At 44.0% G+C, this 20,438-nt stretch overlaps 1 protein-coding gene across 4 annotated transcripts in view; it reads left to right on the top strand.

Annotated features, from left to right (window-relative positions):
- Positions 1-18,754, top strand: part of KLHL3 (kelch like family member 3) — a 276,374-nt gene extending 257,620 nt beyond the window's left edge. For all 4 annotated transcript variants that reach the window (XM_055389111.2, XM_004042559.5, XM_063706795.1 and 1 more), the window contains 4 exons: positions 2,147-2,275; positions 7,814-7,954; positions 10,348-10,491; positions 14,126-18,754. In XM_055389111.2, the coding sequence (XP_055245086.1) occupies positions 2,147-2,275; positions 7,814-7,954; positions 10,348-10,491; positions 14,126-14,154 (443 nt within the window). In that variant the 3' untranslated portion in view covers positions 14,155-18,754. The remainder of the gene's footprint in view (positions 1-2,146; positions 2,276-7,813; positions 7,955-10,347; positions 10,492-14,125) is intronic.
- Positions 18,755-20,438: the final 1,684 nt, after the last annotated feature.

Genomic DNA, 20,438 nt, shown 5'->3' with positions numbered 1-20,438 from the left:
ACACAAATGTGCCCTGGGGTGAGTGTAACATCCAGCGAGTTAGACATTAATAGAAAGATTCTTTTCTCACACTGTATTTCTCAGTCTGCACTGGTATTGTGTAATTTAAGTTTTCATTTAAAGGTGTACTATTCTAACATACTAAATAAGTCATCTATGTGAGGGCAAGGATTTTGTCCTCCTACCAAGGTAAATTGTATCTTGCAATCTCATTCTCTTGGTGGAAGAGAAATTGATTTGTCTGCCAAGTGTAAGTGCTTTGTCTAGCCACCTTCTCATTTCTTCTCTTGTTCCTTAGCCAGGAATATCAAACAATAGAGTAGGGGTTAAAAATAGCAAATCCCTGTTAATAGACTCAAGGAGGAACCTTGAGTGCATATTTTTTCAGCTGATGCAGATGGAATGGTTGATGGGGGTTAAAGGAGGTGCCATAATGGTGGTAATTTAAAATACTCCCCTTGACAAAGGCTTTTGTGAGCATGTTCTGTATGTGGAAGAAGTGCTGTCTTGTAGCATGCCCTGTTGACGTGGAAGACAGGCTGGGAATTTGTTTCTTCTGCCCCTCCTGAATCTGAAGCTCTTTCAGCTGTGGGCACCCTGGGGCAGCAGAGTTCAATTTACAGCTGTGGTGAGAATGTTGAGGGAGGAACTTAAGTGGACTCTGTCTTCTTCACTGTGGCCTTGAAGAGACAGCTCTCCACACTGTCTGGCTTCCTCTCCTCCCTCTCATCATCTCATTACCATGGCTATACAGTTTGAAGGACACTGAACAAAAAAATGGAGGAAATCACAATAATTTGCTACTGGCTGCCTCGAAGAATACCTATTTAGGAAAAGACTGTGTGGATCGGAGTGTAGGCAGAAGCTCCCAAGAGAGCAGAGAGTGTGCTATGGATATTTCGCATCTGAACCAGCACATACCATACAAGTAGCCTGGACCCTAGAAGAGCTGCTTAGTCAGGTTTTTAAAAAATTTTGACTTTGGTGAGTGCAGGACTGAGGAGGATGTGTTTCTTTCTTTTATATGGGTCAATTGAGAGGACCCTGGGGCAGAAAACAAAGCCAGCCTCGATGATGATAGAAGAAAAACATTTTTATATTTGATAATACAGCAGTAGTTCTGGTAGCAGAGTATAGGTTTGAGCCTGAGAATCTTTCTAACTTAAAATAATTGCAGATTTTCAAATACTAGTAGTATTCTTGGTGTCTGTCCATCAGGAAGGCACATATGACCAAAAAATCTACTGAGTAAGTAATCCTGTTAAATAGATTTGCATTTGGTGATATTTATTTAGTCTACAGCTAGTGTGACTCCTCCCCCTGTTCCCACAGAAGAGACCATCCCATTGCATTTTAAGACTAAATTTTAAACCCAAAATGTTTGAATTTCTGCTTTGGGATAGCTCAAATGCCAAATTTTTCCTCCTGTGTCCAACCTCACTCTCAGCCCTCATCCCCCAGCCCTAGGCAGAAATGATGCTCTTGGGTAGCAGCTTAATGGTATTTTAATTTAAAAGTAAATGACGGCACCTCAGGGCTCTTGTGCATGGCTCAGAGATCACAGGGTAGTCTGCAGAAAAATTCCAGCCACCCTGGCCCACAATGTACAAAGAACACTCCATTCACACACTCTACCTGCCGAGGTTGTGGAAGGGGTAGAGACAATGGCTAAGACAGGTTTTGGGTTCTCATTGAATAATAATTTTCCATATTTACTTCATCTGCTATGTCAAGCCTTTAGCCAGAAAGATGGTCTGCCTGCCTATAGCTGGGGGCCTTCTAGCTTTCCATCTATCTGTGCTGGTGTCTTGTTCTAGAGAAAATTTAACCTAATTCATCAGCAAGATTATGTTGAGCCCCAGTGGTGCCAGGCCATAGCTTTGTGCTGGGTATTTGCAGGTACTTATTTAGAAAGACATTCAGTGTTTGCTTCTAAGGAGCTCATGGCTTAAGAGCAAGTAGAATATGTGAAGAAATGTGAAGGATGCTTTGCTTGGTTGAGGAGTAAGTTGGTGGTCCCCTGGAGAAAGAGGGAACAGAATTCTGAGGTAAGGGTGCCCCAGTTGGTTGCAGATAGGGTTTCAGCTGAGCTCTGGTTTCATGCCAGTATCCCTGGCACCACACTCAGCCACTTTGTCTGTTGCAGGGAAGCTATATGCTGTTGGGGGTTATGATGGAGCTTCCCGCCAGTGTCTGAGCACTGTGGAGCAGTACAACCCAGCGACCAATGAATGGATATACGTGGCGGACATGAGCACCCGCCGCAGTGGCGCAGGTATGGGAGAACCTCGGGGTGCTGGCTGTGTCTGATTTGCTCACAAGTGGGTCCTTAAATTTTTTTGCTTTATTTTAGATTTAGAGGGTACATGTGCAAGTTTGTTACATGGATATATTGCATAATGGTCGAGTTTGGGCTTCTAGTGTACCCATCACGCAAATAGTGACCATTGAACCCAATGGGTAATTTTTCAACTTTCACCCTCCTCCTAGACTTATCCCTTTTGGAATCCCCAGTGTCTATTGTTCTCATCTTTATGTCCATGTATACCCATTATTTAGCCTGTACATATAAGTGAGAACATGCAGTATTTGATTTTTTGTTTCTGGGTTATCTCACATAGGATTATGGCCTCCAGCTCCATCCATGTTGCTGCAAAGGACATGATTTCACTCTTTTTTTGGCTGCATAAGATTCCATGGTGTATACATACTATATTTTCTTTAATCAGCCATTGATGGATACTTAGATCGATTATATGACTTTGCTATAGTTAGTAGTGCTGCTTTAAACATAACAACTGTACATGTCTTTTTAATATAATGATTTCTTTTCCTTTGCATAGATACCCAGTAGTGAGATTGCTGGGTCAAATGGTAGTTATATTTTGAGTTCTTTGAGAAATCCCCATACTGTTTTTCCATAGAGGTTGTATTAATTTATATTTCTACAACAGTGTATAAGCATACCCTTTTCTCTGCAACCATGCGAAAGTCTTTTTATTTTTAACTTTTTTTTTTTTTTTTTTGAGATGAAGTCTCACTCTGTTGCCCAGGCTAGAGTGCAGTGGCGCTATCTCGGCTCACTGCAAGCTCCGCCTCCTGGGTTCACGCCATTCTCCTGCCTCAGCCTCCCGAGTAGCTGGGACTACAGGCACCCACCACCACGCCCGGCAAATTTTTTGTATTTGTAGTAGAGATGGGGTTTCACCGTGTTAGCCAGGATGGTCTCAATCTCCTGACCTCATGATCCACCTGCCTCGGCCTCTCAAAGTGCTGGGATTGCAGGCATGAGCCACTGCACCCGGCCTTTTTTGACTTTTTAGTAATAGCCATCTGACAAGTGTAAGATGATATCTCATTGTGGTTTTAATCTTCATTTTTCTGATGATTACGATGTTAAGCATTTTTTCATATGATTATTGGCCACACTGGCATGCCTTATTTTGAGAAATGTCTGTATGTATATCCTTTGCCTGCTTTTTAATGGGGTTGTTTTTTCCTTGTTGAGTTGTTGGCGTTCCTTGTATATTCTGAACATTAATCCTTTGTTGGGGGGCATAATTTGCAAATATTTTCTCCCATTCTGTAGGTTGACTGTTTACTCTGTTGATTATTTCTTATGTTGTGGAGAAGCTTTTTTTTGTTTGTTTAATTAAGTCCCATTTGTCTATTTTTGTTTTTGTTGCACTTTCCGTTTGGCATCTTAGTCATAAATTGTTTGCCTAGGCCAATGCCCAGAAGAGTTTTTTCTAGGTTTTCTTCTAGGACTTTTATAGTTTCAGGTCTTATATTTAAGTCTTTAATCCATCTTCAGTTAATTTTTGTATATGGTAAGAGACAGAGGTCTAGTTTCATTCTTCTGTATGTGGCTAGCCACATACAACACCATTTATTGAATAGAGAGTCTTTTCCCCATTGTTTTATTTTTGTTGACTTTTTTGAAGATCAGCTTGTTATAGGTATGTGGCTTTGTTTCTGGGTTCTCTATTCTGTTCCATTGTTCTCTGTGTCTATTTTTGGTACCAGCACCATGCTGTTTTAGTTACTATAGCCTTGTAATATAATTTGAAGTCAGGTAATGTGATACTTCTGACTTTGCTCTTTTTGGTTAAGATTGGCTTTGGCTATTCGGGCTCTTTTTTGGTTCTGTATAAACTTTAGGATTGTTTTTTCTAATTCTATGAGGAACGATGTTGATAGTTTGATAGGAATTGTGTTGAATCTGTAGATTCCTTCAGGGAATATGGTCATTTTAATGATATTGATTCTTCCAATCCATGAATATGGGATGTTTTTCCAGTTTGTGTAATCTGTGATTTCTTTAATCAGTCACGAGTGGGTATTGGTTCAACAACTTAACATTTTATTTTACCTCCTCCTTCTTTCATTTTGCTGTATATAATCCTACTAGCACCTTTGCAGCTAGACACAGTACTTTATAAGTTAACCTTTCCTGGGGGATCACTAGAGAATGGATGAGATAATACGCTCCTCCTCATCATCCCTTATGTTTCTGTGAAGGTGTTTATATCTTTTGAAAGTGAAGGCTTACTTACTATGTGCCGGGCACTGTCCTAACAAGTACTTTTTATGCCTCAATCCATTTAATCCTCACTGCAGCCCTACGAGGTGGATACAATATGAATTCCACTTATCAGATTTAGAAAGGAAGTCTGCCAGTGGTTGAGTAATTTGCCCAAGGTCATATAATTAGTAATGCTGACTCCAGACTTAGCTTTTTAAGTCCCTAAATTATCAGTCTTATTCCTCTGAAGTAGTAGGACAAGTCTTCAGTTGACAAAGCTGAGCTTGCCTGTCTGGGATTGAAAGCCAAGCTATTAGTGTTCATGTCTGGAGATAACTTATGTCCCCCACTCCCACTTTTCCTCACTTCAACCTATTCCCCAACATGCGAAAAAAATGACTTTTCAAAAGGTTTTCCACTTCTACTTTTTGTCAGAAAACCAGAAGCTCTATGACCCTTTGGGATTTTTCAGGAAGTGGAGCAACAGCCCCTTCTCCCCTGCTTTGTCTTCCCATCCATTGTTTTAGAGGCCCAAAGGGAAGGGTCTGAGGGCAGACAGAGGCATCAGTCCACTGGCTCTTTACTGCTGGTTCCTGTGGTCAGTGGTGACTGATTACCAATCTGATCCTGGCGGGAAGGCTGTGTGACTTCTGAGAAGGGAAGCCACATTCCCACAATGTTATTCCTTTCTCTCTCTCTCTCTCTTTTTTTTTTTTTTTTGTATTTTTGGAGATTGAGTTGTGATCTCGTTTTATAGTACCAAACGTATGACCACTTCCTCAGCATTCTTTAAAAAGTATGCTATTTTAATATTTTTAAGGAGCCTTTGTGTGCTCACTGGTTTCAAAAATAAAATCTGCATGATTCCATTTAAGAAGTGTTTGTGTTTGGAGTGCTATTTTTAGGGAATTTTTGTCTCTGCTGATTCTGACAGGTTGGCCCTTCCTGAACGTGGAGCCATTGCCTGGAAGTCAGGAGGCCCGGGACTTGGTGCTGGGTCTGCTGTCATTTGCCATATGACCTTCCTTGGGCAAATCCCTTCCCTTATTCTGGCCTCTAATTCCTTATATGTGAAATGAGTGGGTTGTAGGGTTGTAGTAGGTGTTCCCTAAGAACCAAGTCGATCCACAAATCCCATGATTCTTTTCCCATCATAAACCTCTTTCGGAAATTTTGGTTTCTAAAGTTTTGGTAGAGTCTTCACACTCCCTAGAAATCCTCTGTTGTGACGTAAGGGGTGACAGCTCAGCATGCCTGGGGCAGCACACCCTGAGATGTGTGACTGCTCCTAGGGCCGAAAGCCTGGGGAGGCAGCCAGGCGTGAAGTTGTGAGGCAGACCTGCCTTAGGAATCTCAGGCTTGTCTCTGTGGAGGGAGCCGCCTTTGGAGACTACAGCTGCTTTGTCTCTGCCACGCTGCTGAAATGGTTATTGCTGGGTGGACATCACCTGGTCCTACTCCTGTCTCTTACCTACACTGGAGGACCTGGAGGGTGACACCTCTATTGCCTGGGAGTCCAGTGTCCCTGGGAGGCACACTGACCTTGATTTAGGAAATCAAAACCAATCCTTTTTCCTGAGGTTACTGTCAGAGCCCTGGCCTCAGGCTCCCAGGTCAGCCTTTCTTCAGTGCTTCACTTTCGTAAGATTTGGGCAAGTCTCACCTCTGGAGTTGGGAACCCACATGCTTGTCGAGGTGGGTGTTGTTGGCTGAAGACCCAGAGTCCAAAGGCCCTGGCCTTTGGCTGCCTGAGGCCCTTTGAGGTGCCAGGAGGCCCTGTGGCTCTAGGTCCAGGAAACGGCTGCATGAATGTTTACGGATGAGGCTGCACTAGGGCAGAGGCAGAGTTGCCTGAGTGCCTGGAAGGCAGCTCGCTTCCTCAGCAGGGTGTGGGCAATGCCACCAGATGGTTAGGGGAAAAAAGAGGCCATCTCTCAGGGAATGCGTGTTCCTGCTGAGCATGGAGGAAAGGAAGGTGAGGCAGCTTTGGAACTCAACTAATTTTATTAAACCTGTCAGTTAGACAGAGCCATTGTTGATACAACAGCACCATCTGCTGTTAGTTTAGAGCAACTGCTAGGAGCTACTAGCATACCTGCATAATTGCTGGGAGGGATTTTATTAATTTATATTTTTGTTATTCAAGCAATATCTCTTGAGAACCTACTGCTGTGGAGCACAGGGAAGCAGACAAGGACAAGGTAAAAACAGTCCTCATCCATATGGAGTTATAGTCTACAAGTCTGTTTCTTGGGTCTGAAACCTGACTGCACATCCCAGTCACCTGAGGAACTTTTTCTGACTCCTGACAAGTGTGGAATCTGTCTTTCAAAAAGCTTCCCAGTCGATTGAGATGCAGCCTGCCCATGGAGTGGAGAAGTCTGTGGTCCATGTGAACTACTGATCTAGTACAACTCTTTCCCTTTACAAATAGGGAAACTGAGGCCCAGAAAGGGGAAGGGTCACCCAGTGAGCAAGTCAGAGAGACAGGTCCAGAACACAGGTGTCCTAGCTACCAGGTCAGTTGCACTTTCTAGATACTGTGCTGTCTTCCTTCTTTATGGCTTTCATCTTCTTGTTGTATAAAAGGATTTTAAAAGATTATACTAAAACTTGTAAATGAAGCAATTCTAGCACTCAGCTCAGGCTGATCAACACGGTGAGTGATCTAATAATGCCCTCTGCAGTACAGGAGGAGAGAAGTGGGCAGAAAGGTCAGCTTCTGCTTACACGACCAGCAGGGAGGCCTCCCTGATGATAATTTCAGCACTTTTGCTGTGTGGCTAGTTTCAATTTTTAACTCTTTACTCAACTAATATAAGGATGAGTAAGTAATACAGCATTGTAGGAAAACTAGGCAATATAGATAGGAAAAAAGGAAAATGAATGTAATTTACCACTCAGAAATAATTATTCTTAATATTTTAATGGATTTCTTTCAGTATTTTTTGTCTTTTTTTCTTTGCTTATGAACATCCTCTCCCATATGTATGTATGTATGTATGTATGTGTGTGTATATATATGTATATTTTTTATGTTTTTTAAAAACAGAATTTGGGTCACATTTGCATTATATTTCAAAGTTTTGAGGTTGCTAGTCTTATGAGGAGGCAGGTAGGGTGTCATTATATTTGTTTTACAGGTGAGGACACTGAGGTCCAGGGAGACAAAATGGCACTCCCCAAGTCCCCTCGCTGGTCAGGGCTGTCCAGGACTGGATGCCAGGCCTCCTGATTTCTGGTTACTGTAGTCAGCATGAGGCTGGGACGCTGTGCTCTGCCTTTCAGGGGTTGGAGTGCTTAGCGGACAGCTGTACGCCACAGGTGGGCATGATGGGCCTTTGGTGAGGAAGAGCGTTGAGGTTTACGATCCTGGAACAAATACCTGGAAGCAAGTGGCAGACATGAACATGTGCCGGCGCAATGCAGGTAATGACTGCTCTCTCCATCTCCCCTTTGGGGGTTGTGTGCCTTTTCTCCCTGAAGACACTGGCTCTAAACAGCAGGGAGATTTCCCAGGGTCTGGAGCTGAGCATATATCCTGAACAGGGAGTGTGCATTTGCCAGGTGGGCTCTTGATTAGAGGAAGGGAGAAATTGAGACCCCAAAAGCTAGCTGCAGATCCTGCAACCTAGATGCAGAGGATCCCCTTTCTCCCCAGTGAAGGGTGATGACTTTTACCGCACACAGATGAGCACAGACCTGGGAAAGTCCTCTGGTTGCCATCAGTGCCCGCTGCCCAACAGCTTTAGTAGGTAGCTAAGGACAGGGCTCTGTGGACAAGGGCCAGACAATGGCACTTGGTTCTATCTTTTCTTTGCCAGTGCCTGGCTAGGAGAACCTCTCACTTCCTACTTGAAACCAGTCTCCTTCCTTGCAGGGACAGTTGGACCCTTGATGAGTTCTCCTTTCCTTATTGCTTTCTTTGTATTCCTGTCTTTGCTTTCCTTCTTGTCTCCTATGCCTTCCTGTAGGAAAGATTTACTGTAGAGTATTTAGGTTTATATTTCTTGGAGCATGAGGCCCCTTTTAAGCTATTTCCTTTTTGAGCTTTGCCTTGTGGGTCATGTACTGTGTCAGTATATCCTTTATGCCTCTTTGCTTTAGGAAAGTGTTGGCTTAGCCCAACTTCCCAGGCTGGAAGGACACACAGGTGACTTTCAGGCAGATACATTTTCATTATTCTCATATTACCTGTTTGCTAAGCCCATTCGTGGCTGACTTGGAAGTGTAAACGGGGGGTGGGGGATATTTACTAATTTACTCATTGCCTAAGCCTGCCGCCAAGTTCTCATTTGGCTTTAAGCCACATGAGCAAAGAATTACAGGACCCTTAAGGCAGCTAGTCCATCTAGAACCTGGGAATTCAGTTGAGATGTAAATGTGTGTTTGTATAAAATTCATACATAGATATTTCTATTTTTTAATAACAAAAATGGAATTACACTATAACACTGTTTTATAACCTGTTTTTTAAAAAAACTCACTTTACAATCTCTCATGAACGTCTTATTACAACACTAAACTTATTTATATGATATTATTTTAAATGACTATATCATAATTTAAACAACCAATCTACTATTGGACACAGGTTATTTCCATCTTTTCTATCCTATAAGTAATACTTTAGTTATTATAAATGGTCTTTATAGCTAAATTAGTGCACACATTTAAAATTATTTCTTTAGAATAAAAGGCCAGAAATGGATTTTTTTTTTTGAGACAGGGTCTTGCTCTCTCAGGCTAGATTGTAGTGGCATAATCTTGGCTCTGCAACTCTGCCTCCTGGGCTCAAGAGATCCTCCCACCTCAGCCTCCTGAGTAGGTGGGACCACAGGTATGCGCCATCACGCCTGGCTAATTTTTGTATTTTTTGTAGAGACAGGGTTTCACCATGTTGCCCAGGTTGGTCTTGAACTCCTGGGCTCAAGTGATCCATCTGCCTTGGCCTCCCAAAGTGCTGGGATTACAGGTGTGAGCCACTGTGCCTGGCCAGAAGTAGAATTTTTTAATCAGAGGGAGCACATGTATTTTAGACGCCATCCAGGTGGGTGTCCATTTTATCGTCTCACCAGTATTTGAGAGTACCTTCAGCAACACTGATAATTACTACTTTTTGGAGTATCACCAATCCCTTAATCTAATTTTGAAAAAATACACAACATATTGGACTGTGGCCTTTGAAAGTCTTAATGAGCAATAATTAATTACATTTTCTTATGCCTTAGACCCTGCTGTATGAGACCTTGCCCAAAATCCATCTCCCTCTGAGATCAGGGTGGGAGCTGTCCTGCATCCCTGGGAGTTGTGTGTGAATGTAGACCCAGTCTTGTAAAGGGATTACAGACATAACCATCAGCATCACACAGTGTGGATATAACATAGGGCTTTTCAGGGAAAAACTTAGCAGCAGAGAAGGAGTAGCATGCACGAAGTCCCCTGAATTGTCTTATTCCCTAGCTCAGGCCTGGCACGGGAGGTCTGTATACACCTTTCCAGTAAAGAGGGGTCTGTGCCCATATGCTCTACATACTTATAGTGTAGGTATGTGTGTGGCGGGGGGCATACACGTTATAAGTAATCAAAACTCCCTGGTCAGAGAAATGATCTTGTTAGGAAGAAGGATCCTTGGAGCCCAGTGGCTGTTGTCAATATTTTCTTTCACTTAGCAAACTCAAACCTGTGGAGCCAAATCTCTGTTGTATTGCCATGAAGGGAGGAAAAGAGCCTCCCAGGCTATCCAGATTTGTCTCTTGATCAATTCTGATCTCTTAGTGCACCTGCTGTGATGTCTCCCATGGCTTTTGTTTGACTCACAGGGGTCTGTGCAGTAAATGGGCTCCTGTATGTGGTTGGAGGGGATGATGGATCCTGCAACTTGGCTTCGGTGGAGTACTACAATCCTGTCACTGACAAATGGACGCTGCTTCCAACGAACATGAGCACGGGGCGGAGCTATGCAGGTCAGTGTGTGCCATCTCCATGCCCATCCGAGAGGCCTCCAACACACTGGGGGAATGAGTGTTGGGTGGGCCAGTGGGATGAGGGGATGTGAGCTTGCTTAACTTGGGCCTGAGTGCCTCCTCCAGGGATGACAGGTAATTGTTACATGGCCACCACTCCTTCATTCTGCGCTCATGACAGATATTGATAATTAGCACTTATTACCCCCTGCCCCTGCCCGAACCCTGTGAACCTGAAGATAGCTTCAGAATTTATAACATTTGTTCCATCGAACCACTTCCAACTGAACTGAGTTGTCACAAGAGATTTTAGAATTTCATTGCCATTCCTGGTTTACTTTGTGCCAGGCTCCTAGATGGCATAAGATGCGATTGTTGTTGTCCAGGGTTGAATCGGACAACTGGGAAGACAAGATGAAGCATATACAAGTTCTAAATGATATGACATACGCTAGACAGGTTTTAGCACATGAAAGACTGGTGAGAACTGGCAAAGCCAGGGAACCCTTCCTGGAGGAGATAGGCTCAATTAAACTTTGAGGGTGGATCACAATCACACAAATAGCTGTCCTTTACTGCGTGGCTGGCCCCGTGCCATGGGGCAGTGTGTTAGGAACAGAGTGTGCATTTGTTCTCATCTTTTCAACAACTCTTGGGCTGAATGGGACTGTATCTGTCTATTTTATGGATGATATAACTGAGGTTTGGAGAGTTTAAGTAACTTGCTGAAGGCCACACAGCTAATAAATGGCAAAGTCAGAGTTCAAACCCAGAGTTCTAAGTCCATGCCCTTTGTGCTACCCCAGCTCAGGGTAAGCCTTAGAGTAAGGCACCAGGCGGGTGTGGAAGCTTCTTGGGGAGTGTGTATGAGGGGTTTGGTGAGTAGCAGGGGCAGGGGTGGCATCAGAGTTGGTACTACTAAGGTTGGGTCCATGGGGAGATGAGCAAATATATATCCATGGTGTAGTTCAGTTCCTTGTATCTGGTTTTCCAGAACCTGGAATAGAGATAACATTATTGATCCAGCATGCACAGAACATACCAGGCATTATCCAAAGTATTTTATAGTCATTATCTCTTTTAATCCATACCACGACTCCAGGAATATTCTTCCGATTCCCATTTTGCATTATAAAGGTCAGTCATTCCATCTTGTTTGACTGCAGAGGAAGATTGTGCTGTGCAGATTTGAAGGAGTTTGCAGCACATTCTTTCAACATAAGACTTCTGTTGCAATGAACTTTAACTTTTTTCTTCCTTTAGAGTTTTTTTCACCTTGTAATGCTTTTCTTAGCTAAGTATAAAACATTTTAGAAGAAGTTTGGTGCTGGAGTAATTCTGTTCTGGGATGAGTGAGACAAGTGAAGAATCTTCCCTTGACTCCATGTGTGCCTTAATGAGAGGGGAAGAGTTAAGTGTGGGTGGTTAGAATTTCATATATATGCTGAATATTTCATGTCCCTTTCTTCATTGTCTGCCCTCTCCAGAAGTAGGTAGGAAGGAGACAAGCAAACCTGCAATTTTATGTTCAAACCCACTTACTGAGTCTATTATCTTAAAGTCTAAGGAAATGCTCCAAAACGCAAAGATTTATGGACAAATTTATTGGGGCCTTACTTGTAATAGCAAAAAACTGAGAATTACTTAATGTCTGACATGAGGGAAATAGCTAATAATCTATGGGATATTTATATAGTTTATGGATTTTTAATGTTATGAGAAAACATTTGTAATAGCCTGTTAGGTTAAAAAAGGATGCAAAGTTGTATGAACCTTGTGAACTCAAGCACGCAGTCCTGTATTGGTGGTAGTGGGAGTGGGGGTTGAATAGCTACTGCTTCTTCTACAGATGGATATTGGAGTCAGATATGAATTTGAATCCCAGCTCTGCCACTAGCCCTGGGTCTCTGGGCCAGGCATTCTATCATACTGAACCCCTGTTGTCTTACTTGTAAAATGGGAATAAAATTAGATTAAGCCTTTTAGGGTGCTGTGAGAATGAAATGCAGTAATACTTGTGAAGAGCTAAGCACAATGCCTGCCTGGCATTAGACACCATGCAGTAAATTATTGTGATTATTGTTAGATGCTAGAAAGTATTCCAAAAAGACAGTGGTGGTTTTCTTTGTGTGAAGGGATTAAAGCTTTTTTCTTTGTGTTCTGCATTTTTCAGATTTCCCATAATGAGAATATATTACTTTTATTATTAAGATAAAGGTTATATGAAAAAGCAACACAGGAGCCTGCTTTCAAGAAAAAAAAGCTACCTTCTGAAAGAGATGTCTGAGATTCAAGTAAGATGCTGTCAAGACCAGGCACCTGGACTCAGGTTCTGCCTGCCTCGAAGCTTCTGTGTCTGCACCTTTAGCCAGGAATAAACAGGAAATAGATGTCTTAGCAGAATATCTCCAGTGGGGTATCCTGGCTTGATTTTAGCCATGTTCTCTCAATCTCATCTTCAACCAGAACATTTCATAGTTGTGGGACTATGTTAAAATAAGGCTGCAGTAACTATCCTGCCTGTAAACACCTGTAAGTTAGGATTTCATTTAGCAACAGGCACCAGAAACCCTGACAGATACTTTCCTAAATAAGGAAGTGAGTGTATTTGTCTCAAGTAGAAAGAAATCCAAGGTTGGCCTGGGGGCTCAGACTGACAGAACCAGGTTTCTCTTCTCTTTTCTATTCTGCCAGCTTTATCAAGGGCTGCTGCCTCCCCTTGGCCTTGCGTGAGCATTCCAGTCATAACAAGAACAAAGCCAGCGTTGCAACACTGGCACACTTGCCTTTACAGTCTTATTGGCCAGCACTGGGTCACATGGCACATCTAGCTGCCAGGCAGTCTGGGAACCTGAGCTTGCAACTTGCTGGTGGCTGTAGTCGAGGATAGCAAGTAGGAAGGATGTTGACGGAATCAACCTGTAATATCTGCCATGTAGCCTCAGTCCCTTACAGTGAGATTTTGGGTCATGCGTGGATTTATAGTTAGGTGCTGAGCATGGTTCACTCGGACTAAAACAGTAACACAGCATACATGTCTGGAGCATTTATCAAAGTCGAGATTGTCACACTGGCAGGGTCTCTTAGATGACATTTGTGTGGGAACTGAGCCTAAAGAGGTCAAAGAACTTGCCAAAAGCCATAGTGCAGGTTGACTGGTGGCAGAGCTAGGAATGGAATTCAATCTTTCTTGCTCTCATGAAGGCAGCCTGCTGTACTTTCTGCTTCATTCCAGTGTCTTCTAAAAGTAGAGATGAATCACCCATCGCTTCTCTTACAGTGATTCAAATTTAGAACTGCATAGCTGCCCCTGGGCGCTGAGCATTGTTGGGCTGGGTGCTAGGGCTGGGGATGGGAGTCACCACAGTGAGTCCATGTGATGACACAGGGTGAGGACACTAGTCAGTGGTGTTTGAGGGACTGTGCTCGTAGGTTCAAGTGTCTTGCCAGGACTTGGCTGTTGGAGTGGGGAACAGCCAGCTGCTAGCAGCCTGAGTCCACTTCAATATTAGGATAAAAATTGTACACATTTCCCTTGGCTGTGACTCAGGATATCTTGGATTCATGAACTCACTGGGACTCTGAGTAATTTTGGAGAAGCTAAGATGATAACTTTCTCCCCCTTTCTTACTAGGTGTTGCCGTGATTCACAAGTCCTTGTGACCCAAACTCCCACTGCCAGGAGGTGGAGGAAGGAGCAGGTGCTGCCTGTGACTCTGAACAGCAGGACCTTGGTGACTGGATTCAACTTGCTTGGGAGGGTCTGTGCTGCTGTGAGAACTGCTCTCCTCTGACTTGGCAGACTGGTGGTGTTCATTGCAGTGTGGACACCATTACCCACCCCCACTCCCCTGAGGTGCTCTGGCCTATGCCCTGAGCAAGGGGGGTCTTGACATCCCCAGGCAGCACCTTTGGGCTTTGTTTTGGTGTTTCTACAGGGACAATACAGACCCTGGAGTGTGTGTGTATGTGTGTGTAGACCATGGTGTTTCTCTATGTTTCTCTAAGTTGGGGGGTGAGCGTGTATGACAGTCTACTGGATTTCTTTACTACTGATCCTTTCGCTGTGTTAAAAATCAAGTCACAGAGACCTCTCTTCTGGATTTGTCCCATGGGGACCCTGAGACGACTAAAGCTGCTTTCTTCTGAAGGTCCAGTTGGACAGTCTGGGAATGTCCAGAAATAACCAGTGAGAGGGGCAGTTCTCTGGCCACACCCACTTATGTACTTTAACTACTGTGACTTTGTCTGCAGAAGAGCTGGAAAATTCTCAAAGCTGCACCGTGTCCTCTGTGTGCTAGAGTAAGGGACAAATGGGTTCCCTGTGCTTCTCAGCTCGCTGTTTTTCCTTGAGTTCTCCTACAGGAAGCAGATGAGAACTGCCCAGTCTTCAGGTTTAGGCCATTGGTCTTTGATGTCATAGATTCCAGGCCTGGGAGATGTTAATGTCTCTTCAACTGGGAAAACTAGCTCTTCAGAGAAGCCTCGGGTAACACTGAAAAACAAAACAAAACAAAACAAAAATAGGAAAAAAACAAAAAACCAAAGTGGTAAGGATTCAGTTCTTGCCTATAATGGTCTCAGAGAGGGTCCTACTTTTAGGTTTTCCCAGGACAGGACAGTCCCCATTTATACTTATTATCCCGGTTTAATTATTCACAGCACCCCATTTTACTCAGAAGTGTTCTGGTCTGGAGGATAAATAAGAGGTCACCCTCCTCCAGACCCAAAGATAGATTTGTGCCTGTGTTGGATGGGGTCGTGTGTGATTCAGATGGACATTGGATGGCTTCAAAGGAATATACCACTAAAGCTGGCCCTTGGCACTTTGTGACAGTGGTCAAGTCTGTCTAATGTCCTTGTCTTCTTTTTCTTGTGCTTTCCCCCTATTCCAGGGTGTGCACCCTCTCCCCAACCCCCAAGAACCCCACTACTGCTTTCCCTGTGAGGTAGGAGATATCAGTGGGCCCTGGATTTGAGGCCTCCTAAGATGTGCTTGCATTTTAAAAAGGGAGCTTGGTGAGAGCTTTGCTAATTCACAGGTAAAAATTATTAACGATAGAACTTCAAGCATCTTGAGGAGTGGGCATTTGAGGGGGCATGGAGTAATTTGTATTTAAAAAACCTTAAAGTTTTGCTGTTCCTAAACTAGCAAATTGCTCATGCTGGAATTTCTGGCATAAGCAGGGGAAGTCTTGTGTCTGGAGAATAGTCTCATACCTTGCAGTCTGGGACACCCTCCCTACTTTGAGAATCCACCTACAGGAAGCCAAGGAACTTTATAAATCCTGATGTTGGACTTCTGATACGACTGGGCTACTTCCAAGCAGGTGCTGCAGGAGATTGGCATCCCCCAGCCCCTGCAGTTAGAAACCCCGAAGTCTTCCCAGCCAGTGAGCCACTTTGTGTATTTACTGTATATTTATTGTGCCCTAAATGTGCAACTCTCCTAAAGACAAAACTTCTCTTTCTGATGTTAAGCACATGTTACTTCAACAAGATGCTTGGAGAACAACAAGGTACCCAGAATTTTTAGAAGCCTTCAGAAGAGGCTAAAATATCCAGCTTTGGGGGACCTGGAAGAAATGTCTCCAAAGGAAGCAAGGCATGTTTTAGTTGAGTGCTCTGGTCTCACTATGAAGTGGGGATGACTGTGGCTTCGTAACTCTACCTGGCTGTGGGTTGGAAGCTGATGGAATGAGAAATGTCCTTTCTCCTTCTCTGAGGAAATTTTGAGACTTGTTTCGGTGTGTCTGTGTGATGGGGATGAGGCTAGGGTTGGGATCTGATGTATGCCATTCACAGAAGCTCTCAATTTCAGATGATAGGTGAATTCCCCGCCCCTCCCCCACCACTGAGAAGCTAGACTTTCATGCTGGAGAGGCTATTTTTTATGTGTCGTCTTCCGGGGAAGGGTCCCTCCACTGAAAGCTAGCCAGTCATGTTTTCTGTTTTTGGATTTTTGCAATTGGTTTCACCTCATGTCTCCCTTCCTACAAAGCACTGCCTCTACTGGGCGTGCTGCCAAGGCCATGTGCACTCCATCCTCATGTGTCCTTTTTCACGGGGACCAGAACACTGGTACGTCATCACCAAAGCCAATCTGCTCTAGCTGCCCACAGATGCCACCAAAACCTGCTATCTCTTCATCACCAGGTACGATTCTTTTTCCACAGTGGACACAGCAGGCTATTTTCTAGTTTGTGCTGGTCACGTGGTAGATGAAGCCTCTTACTGCCCCACTTAGGGTGGCCACGGCTGCTTGTGAATGCAGCTTTGCCAGTGGCATATCTGTCATCTGATTGCGGTGGTGAAATGGAATTGAGGCCCAAGGTTAGAAGCAGCCGAGACGCCACTTGGATACTGATTTGAACAATGTAGAAGTCAGATTCTGAATTCCAAAGTTATTTCTCATAAGTACCCAATGGCATCTCTCCATCTACAAAGTTGCAGTATTATGCAAATAAAACTGACCTCATTTTCTGCTATGCAATAAGAATACTTAATTCTAGTTCCCGACAAGCCAGTTGCAATATCCCCTAAGATGCTTTTTGAGCTGTCTTACTTTGATATCTGTTGTGTAATGTTTGTATATTTCTGAGCCAGATCCTTTCAAAGATTGCCTTTTTATAAAATTGAAGCTATAGCTTTTAGGCTAAAATTTTAACGTAGATATTTTTATAAGATATTTTTTTCAAGATGTTTGAATCGCTTTTTATTGTCCATGATAATGAAATGTTGTGTTCTTTGCATCATTCACTCTCAAACATAGTTCATGCCTGTAGCTCTCTTCCTTTTGTTTCTCACCCTTCAGAAACATATTTTTCAGTAGCTCCAGGTAGATGAGCCTTTTTTTTTTTTTAAAATACCATATTCAAGGGAGTCTGCTGAATTTTAAAACGCAGTCACTGGTGTTTCTTGAATTGCTAGGGACTGATGTTATGTTCGACTCAGCACTTGCCCGTCTGTATTGATTGTGTCTTTTTTTTTTTTTTTTTTGGAGTCTGCTTTCTGTGGGGGTGAGGCCGGGCTGTCTCATGGTGGCTCCCACTGACGGGCACTGAGCCTGGCACCCTGTGGCATGGAGAAGCCTCAGGGAAAGGCCTGCCCCCCCAGCACATACTCCCATAGTGTCCTAGGTCCAGCCGACCATTCCTTATTCTCTTCTATCTCGTTGTTCATCTGAAGCTTCCAATAGCTTGAGGCCTTTGCTGCTGGATGATGCCCTTTTTGGGAGCATCTTGTCTCTAACCTTTAAAAGAGGGGTCAATCCTCATGATCCCCATGTGTTAAGCATATGCTTTGCAGGTGCTCACACTACACTTACAACTCGCTTCTTGAGCTGTGTCTCTACTCCAGGCTCTGTTTTGTGTATTTATCTGCCATTTGCATCATGGTTTTTAAAATTTATGATTATTATTATTATTGTTGGGACAGGTGCCATTTAAATTGCCTCCATGCTCCCCATTTGCACCTAGCTGGATCAAGTTGGGAGGCTGAGCAAACTCATATTCCAGTTAGTTGGAGTTTTTAAAGGCTCTGTTTGCCTGGAGAAGCAAGGAGGTTAGAATGTATTTTTTTTAAGCGTTTGCACTATTTAGAGTCCTAAGCCCCTCATGTTCAGCTGTGCTGTGTTTCTACTGACCAAGCAGGAGAGCCAGCAGCACTTCCAGCATTTGGGAATGGAAGAGATTTCTTCTGCAGTGGATAATTACAGCCTCATAGCCCCTGTGCAGCCTTCGTCATGGGACTCAGTGACTCATGGATATAGCATCAGCCATGGCAGGAATGCACAGGACTGTGGCATTTGCAGCATCAAATCACCCTAGTGCCATGTTTGGTTATGAGATTGTAAATTATTCGCTCCCCCGTCCTCCCCTCCCCTCATTTTCAGTGGGAATAGAGGACCCTTGTTGTACTTCTTGTTTAATTTGCATATTATGTGTAAAATACTTTCTTTGAAAGAAAACTGAAGACACTGAATGTGTATGTCTGTGTGGGTGCTCTGTCCCTGTGGTTGTCATAGCCAGTCAGACTTGATCACTGACACCCCGTACAACATATTGCATAGGTGAGATCCTCGATCTGGTGTTCTCTGCATGGCTGTTAGGGACTGTATATCTTGTAAAAGAACACTTATCACATGCTTGATCAGTTACAGCAATAGCTGAAGAAACATTTCCTCAAATGTATTATTTTAACAGGAATCATGTTCTAATTTCCCATCCTTTAATTTTAATAAAAGCTGAACTGTGTGAACTTTTCTCAGTATTTCATTTCTATAGTCCAGTCTCTCTGCTATGTCTTAAACATGAAAAGGACAGACTTATTCCTGTATGTCTTTGGATTTAAAAAAATTTTAAGATCTACTGGACAATATCTGGGTTCCTTGGTTTCCATCACTCACCCTAGCAGAGTGCCAGACCCACAAAGACCTTCTTCAATGAGGCCAAGAGAGGACAGTCCCTCCAGGGGGTGTTAAGTGGTGTGCACAATTGCCACATAATCACTGGGAACCACTGAGAGTCAGGGTTGGTGGGGAAGATGGCTAGCTCAGCTGGGCATCACCATTTGGGAGGGAAGCCTTGTATGAAGTGGGGGTGGATGCCTGGCTCAGCTGTAACTTCTCAAAGCCTCCTGCTCAGAGACCTTAGCTCCCTCTCTAGTTAACAAACCAGTCCTAGGCCCTTTTGGGATGTCAGTAGCTCTGGCCTGTGCCAGGTGACAGATGGACAGCACAGAGGTGTTGGACTTATCTTCAAGCTGGAGAGACTCAAGGGACCCTTGAGTCCCTTGGGAACCCTTAGCCAGATTCCTCCCCATATTTGGGAAAGTAAATTTTGAGCTCCAAGAGGTCACAGCCTGCTTGACTTACTGTGCACTCCTGGTGCCTGGCACTCAGGAACAATTGATGGGAGAGCAAAGAAAGGCATGTGAGTAGGGCTCGGGTGGCAGTATCTTTCCTTCCTCCAACTCCTCTCCCCTCTCCTGGGCTGACCTCCGCTGGAGCCTCTGTTCTCCCATCTCTCACCACTCATCCTCTGCTCCTATTGAGCAGTTAGACTGTTCAGAGGAATGAGGTCAGGCCTCTTTGAGCCCCACAAACCCCGAGCAGGTGGGCAGGAATTTGTGCCCCTGGACAGAGGAGGCCCACAAAGGTGAATTCATTTATCTGAGGGTGTGTTGTGAGCAGGTGGAGCACACCTGGATGAAACCTACTAACTCTTTTCACCCACAATTGAATTTGAGCATCAGCCTGAGAAGAGGGTTCAGGCTGCGGTTGTTTCAATAATCATAGCAGCCAGCATTTATTTTGCATTTGATGTGTGCCAGGCCCTGTGCTGAATGCTTTAATTCCAGTTAATCTCCATAACACCTCATGGAGGCAAAGGACCACATGGCGCTCTGCCTAATTCACAGGATTACTGGAGTTAATTAACAGACCCTTGAGAAGAGGTGCAGGCCCCCTCCTCCTGCTGAAGCTGCTTGCTGAGTTGTGTCATCTTCAAATCCCAGAGACCATACCCTGTGACTGCATTCTGCAGCTAGGAGGTCACCAACGTCTGGCCCTCAAGGGTGGGCAGGGAAGCAGATCCCAGAGCTAGGCTGGAGACCCCCCTGGGGCCAATCTGCTCTGGGCCTCGCCCGGCCTTGGAGAGGCCCGGTGAGGGGCTGATGGCTAGTGAGGGCTTGATGGCTAGTGAGGACTTTGTCTCAGGGCGCACATATTTCCTCCACTATGCTGTTGGCCTGGTTTCTCCTTACAGGAGAAGTTTCAGAGTAATTTAATATTTGGTGGTTTTTCTACCAACTTATGTTTCTATAGTTTACAAATAGTGTCTTTTGACCCTAATAAGCTATTTTACTTTAATAAAAATATATTCTGTTCTGTTTGCATTTTCACATAGGAGTCTGCATTCCCCATTGTCTATCCCTTTCTGCTCAGA

Source organism: Gorilla gorilla, chromosome 4 (assembly GCF_029281585.2).
Source record: "Gorilla gorilla gorilla isolate KB3781 chromosome 4, NHGRI_mGorGor1-v2.1_pri, whole genome shotgun sequence".
Taxonomy (NCBI): Eukaryota; Metazoa; Chordata; class Mammalia; order Primates; family Hominidae; genus Gorilla; species Gorilla gorilla.
Note: the sequence above shows the minus strand (reverse complement) of the source record. Positions and strands in the feature narration are given on the sequence as shown.